At 30.3% G+C, this 6,000-nt stretch overlaps 1 protein-coding gene across 2 annotated transcripts in view; it reads right to left on the reverse strand.

The window, feature by feature from the left end:
• Nucleotides 1-3,736, reverse strand: part of LOC145292087 (cyclic AMP-dependent transcription factor ATF-6 alpha-like) — a 169,730-nt gene extending 165,994 nt beyond the window's left edge. For both annotated transcript variants that reach the window (XR_013869546.1, XM_080138163.1), the window contains exon 1: nucleotides 3,526-3,736. Coding sequence is in view for 1 of the 2 variants with exons in the window: in XM_080138163.1 (XP_079994289.1) it covers nucleotides 3,526-3,583 (58 nt within the window). In the remaining variant the exon portion in view is untranslated. The remainder of the gene's footprint in view (nucleotides 1-3,525) is intronic.
• Nucleotides 3,737-6,000: the final 2,264 nt, after the last annotated feature.

A 6,000-nucleotide genomic window follows, 5' to 3' on the forward strand; every position in this document is an offset into this window, starting at 1 on the left:
AATAAAAAATTTCACAAAATACTATTAAAAACCCGCCGAATATATGTCAACCTATGTCACAGTAACATATATTGAGCGAGTTTTAACAGTATTTTATCCAGTTTTTTATTTATAACACCTTTTCCCAAACTTACTGTGTTAGAGAGAGAGAGTCAGACGCAATCTTGAATTTTCCAATACATCGGTAAACACTGTATGGTTTTCGAGTTGAATAAACATGTTACATTGAATAAAAACACGAAAAATATATCCAGTTAGGTAGAAAAGTAACTTGTCTTGCCTTTGATAACATTTATTTGTTATATATGTTTTTTGACAACTTTTTCGAATCTATGTGTACAGTAATACAAACCCAGTTTTCTACTATGCTAGATACGGAAATCGCATTGAAATCTTGCAGAAATAATTAGTTATCGAGATATAAAAAGTTGTATTATGCATTGTATTCTTTGGTGCCATCGTTTTTACGCGCGTGCCATAAACAAATCTACGCGCGTAACAAAGATGGCCGCCTAAGAATACAATGCATAATAAAACTTTTTATATCTCGATAACTAATTATTTCTGCAAAATTTCAAAACGATTTTCGTATTCAGCATGGCCGAAAACTTTTAAAAGTCATCATTTAAAAGAAAATTATGGAGGTGGACCTAATCTGAAAATTTGCCGAATATTAATGAGCCCATTTTTTTTAAATCTTAATAAAAATGTATTATTTTGTGTAAACAAAAAACACTTTTGCTAAAGTTAAAGTTTAAATACTTTAAAAAAAGACGCATGAATTTATGCTTGTCTTTTTTAATTTTATTTTATGAAAATAAAGCAAACTAAAATAAAAAAAAAATTAAAAAATGGTACTAGTGCAGAGAGAGAGAGAGAGAGAGAGAGATCCGCCGGATCACTCTCTCTCTCTCTCTCTCTCTCTGCACTAGTACCATTTTTTCACTGATCCGGACATAAATAACGTTATTATTTAAAAAGCCATTCTTAACATGGGGAGGAGATGGTGTTTTGTGCCTATTCTATCCTTTAACCTTACAATTGAATAAAAAAAAACACACACACACACACACACATATCATAAAACTTTAATTAAACTTGGAAATACGATTTTAAAAATAGCGCGGATCGGTCACTCTCTGCACTAGCACCAAAAAAATAATTTATATATTTCAATTTAGATAGATAAAATTCAATTTTTGGTCTAGTGATTGAATCAGGCTGCGCACCGCACCGGCGCACCGCACATTGGCTCTGTAAAATCCGCTAACGAGTTACAACAGGCGAAAGGCAACCACACAAAATTAGATTAGGATTCCTGAAACGTTGGGGGGTGGGGTATTTTGACTGAAAGCGTTCGAAAATAATTATGGCCGAAATTACCTGCTAAATTAAAATCGCGAAATATCAAATGTCGGGCATATGAAATGAAACGCGTTCCGGCTATTGAAAGAGAATCATTCATTTAACTGGAATTTGAATAAAAATAATAAAATAAAATCGACTGTTTTTTTTTTTTTGGCGGGGGGGGGGGGGCGTTGTAAATCATTTTTATTTTTATTCGTCTTCTCTTTTCCGACTCAAATAAATGTTATCAAAGACCAGACAAGTTACTCTTCTACCTATATGAAGAAGAGTTTAGGTTTTTTACCCACTTTTATAGCCAACAAATGGTCGCTGCGTTTGTTTTTTTTGTTGTTTTTTTTTTGGTACTCATGCAGAGAGTGATCCGTGCTGAAATAATGTTATTTAAAAAGCCAGTCTTAAACATCGGGAGGGGGGGGGGGTTGTACCTATTCTGTACTTCAACCTTACAATTGAATAAAAAAACATAAAACTTTAATTAAACGTGGAAATACGATTTAAAAAATAGCGCGGATCACTCTCTGCATTAGCACTTTTTTTTTTTTTTACCTAAATCTTTGTTTTTTCGACTAATAAAATAAATAAAATCAACTGTTTTTTTTAACCAAAATATTTTGCATTTAACAAGAAGTTGAATAAAGCAAACACATTGCAAACGAAAAGGAAGTTATGACTAGATCCGTTCGTTTGTTTAATTTAAATTAAAAATCTTGTGAAATAGTATTTTTTAAAATTTTTTTTTAGTTTTTCTATGGGGAACACTTATTTATAAAAAAAAAAGAAAAGTAGTTTCAAATTTACAACGCCTAAAAAAACAAACAAAAAAAACGGTCGATTTTAATTATTTATTTTATTGTTTTCATTAAAATTCCAGTTAAATGAACGATTCTCTTTCAATAGCCGGAACGCATGTTTAGTTTTATATTTCGCAATTTTGATTTACCAGGTGATTTTGACCATAATTATTATTTTTTTTTTTCGAACGCTCTCAGTCAAAATAGCCAAAAATCAACTTCTCTTTTTTACCAATATGTTTAAATTATTACCATGTTTTATTTATTTAGCTTTTTAGTGTTTTCTTACGCTGGACATTACTCATTTTTCGAACCGAATAAACATTTTGAACTTAGTTAAAATACTAAAAACTTACCCGGCTAGGTAAAAGAGTAACCGATTTTACCTCTGATGACATTTAGGTGCTAATGCAGAGAGTGATCCGCGCTATTTTTTAAAATCGTATTTCCAAGTTTAATTAAAGTTTTATGGTATGTTTTTTTATTAATTGTAAGGTTAAAATACAGAATAGGTACAAAATCCCATCTCTTTCCCATGTTAAGAATGGCTTTTTAAATAATAACGTTATTATTTCAGTATGGATCACTCTCTGCATGAGTACTGACATTTATTTGCCCAATTTTTCGTACGGCTGTCTATGGTAAAACTTTTTTTTTTTTTTGTTGCATTTTACTCCGACACGATGCTTTCAAATATAACTTTCTCTTTCTCTCTATATATATAAGATTAAAGGTATGAGTGATAACTTAACTAATTAATTTAACGAGTTTATTAAGCGTGCTCAATTAAAGAAGAGCAATATGCATTTTTTAAGCAAATTTATAATAATTATTATAATTATATAATTAATAAAATATATTTTTATTAATATAAACAAATTTATGCGACACTGGGCATGCTAGCCCATGTGACAAAAAAAAAGCAACAATTTATGACAGCAACAAAATAAATAAATAAAATACAACAATGTAATAACTCATAAGTGTTTTTTTCCATTCTTTTTTCGTGTGATTTTGCTTTAAAGAACCCGATTCACATATTGCATGGTCCTAAGTCATTAGCAAATTTTATCGAGTTATTATCGGCAACCATGGGGGCTGATCTATATAAGCTGGGAGATTTTTTTTTATCATTATAATAAAAAAAATTTAAATTAAAATAGTTTAAACATTTTCTTTTTATTGTCTAAAATACAAAATAAAAATCAACGAGTCAATTAAAAGAACCAGTACAAAATATTAAAATATTTTAAACTGAAAAAAAAAAAAAAAAGGCCATGTCGGACCCGGCCGTAACGGATTTTGTTGTAGAATACTTCGATGATTTTTAAATAATTTTTCGGCATTTCGAAAGGTTTCCACTTACCAAATTCATCTTCTTGGAAAAAATTGTCTTCCAAGAATCTGTCGCATGTACCCATCATTGGTAGATAGGAATCTCCAGGTAAGAAAAAGGAATCTTTTATCACGGATATGCATAAGATACGAGCACAACAATTAGAAAACTGCTAAGAAGGTGTGCGTAAATGCGACTAGTCACTCACTTCACCTTCTCCCCAAAACAAACTGCGATGATCGCTTAGTACAGCCTTACAACACATGCTTCAACCCTTTCACATTGTTTTGTTTTTGCAATTCGCTAATTTCCTTTAACTTTGCGTAGATTTTGAATATAATATCGCAATAATATGTGAACCTGCTAGATTTTAAACTAATCGGTATTAGCCTGGATACATTCCACTCTAAAGAAATAAATTCTTTTCCTTATTATTTTTAAAAATTCTATTATCCCCATCTAGTATTTCTTTTTAAACACCTAACTTAACTTACTGTTTAAAGTGAAGGTGGCAAATGTGTAGTTTAGCAGCGTAAATTATTTGAGTGACAAAAAATTATAAAACCTATTTATTTTTATATAAAACATTTTTAGACCCAAAGGATGAAATAAAACCAAAAAAAATTTCATTTTTATCATTTTTTTTTCAACATTTCTTATTAGACTTAATGTACGACAATCGAGGCCGCCATATTGTTTTTAAAATTTATCCTTTCTAAGGTTTCACGGATTGGCCTTTTAAAGGCCAAATTTGGTCTATTTTACGCTCTTTCATTACAAAAATTGCGGCCAAAACAGTTCCAAGAACATAAAAAGGGGGGGGGCAAATTTGGCCTTAAAAAGGCCAATTTTTCAAACTTTAGAAAGGCTAAATTTAAAAAACAATATGGCGTCCTCAATTGTCGTACATTTAGTCCAATAAAAATGATGAAAAAATAATAAAAATGATTTTTTTTCTGGTTCTATGGCAGCCTTTGGGTCTAATGTGTTTTATATAAACATAAATAGCTTTATAACTTTTTGTCTGTCAAATAATTTACGCCGCTAAACTGCACATTCGCCGTGAAGGTTTAGGCAAGATCTTTTTAGCATTATTAATTTTCTAAAAGTACCCCTAAAAAGCAAGTGAGACTATAAAAAAAAAAAAAAAGTTCTTTTCCAATTTTCCTTTTTAAAAAAAATTAAATTATCACATTTTTAAACAAACTTGTTAAAAAAAAACTTGTTCCTTTGAACCTTTTTTTGAAAACATTTGCTTAAAATGAGTTATTTGACAAAATAAAAAAAAGCACTTATAACCTTTTCTTCACACAGTTTATAAAAATTTTAAATTACAGTAGGTTTTTCTTCTCTTTTTTTTTTTTTTTTTTGATGTTTCTATATTTAATATTTTGCTATTTTCTTTACGTAACATTCTTATGATTTCATCGTCAATGCTCGGCATAATTCAGCTGTTGACATCATGTTCCGAACGCTGAGTTACATCTGCTTCAAAAGATGCACTAGTACCCAGAAACGACGTAATGAATTTGCAAGATAATGATGAGTTAATCTTCTTTTTTTTTTTTAATAATAGAAAAAAAAAAAAAAAAAAAATGGGCGCACTTGCATGCACAACAATGGCCACCGCATATAATATATCATTTAAATTTTCCGCAAATTAGTAGTTTTCCAGATATTAAGCAATGTAATTTGTTATGTTATTGTCGGAATTTTATCTTGCTTTCAGATAAATTCGACGCTAAAGTAACTAACCCGAAAAAAAAAAAAAATGACAGCATGGAATAAAAAGGGGGAGGTAAAGAATAGAATATAAAGGTCTTGCTTTGAAACGAAAAAGAGATTTTATTCACAATAATAAGTTGCAAATTTTTCCCTTTGCGGGCATTAAACTTATGAAACGCCAAAGTAACATGTAATGAAAAAAAATAATACTGGTTCTTATAATGAAGATGTTGTATCCATTAACGAATACAATAATAAGATTCAAAATAGTATCTCCTAATCACACTCACATATGAAATAAATTTTAGGAGCGTACTCACAAATTGAAAGCCAGTCAGGCACGTGCCTTTTTCCTTTTTTTTTTCGTTTAAAGTTCTTTTAGAATTTTCTCTCCCTCTATGATGTTTGCATGCAGATGGATTTCAGAAGTATGGCCTCGTCGCTCGCCCAGAGTTTTCTTTGCCGGGTTTTCTTCTTTGTAGGAGGTTCCAAAATTCCTTGTCCCGTAAAATAAGGTATTTTCTTTAAAATAATTTCACTCCTTCTAAAATACGTGCAAAACTGTAGTCACGTAGATAGCTTTGTAGTGGACTGGTGGATTATATTATACATCCACCAGTCGTACAAAATATGAAAAATGAATTGAATTGAGAAAGGAAAAATGAATTGCTTCGAGGAAGGAACGAACAACGCGTTTACTTGAATTAAACGAACTAGAATTTATTTTGTGAAGAAACAAATGAAAGAAAAGGGTACAACACATGTTCATGTCCGCGTTCA

This window comes from Euprymna scolopes, chromosome 13, assembly GCF_053919585.1.
Source record: "Euprymna scolopes isolate OS-2025 chromosome 13, ASM5391958v1, whole genome shotgun sequence".
NCBI classification, from domain to species: domain Eukaryota; kingdom Metazoa; phylum Mollusca; class Cephalopoda; order Sepiida; family Sepiolidae; genus Euprymna; species Euprymna scolopes.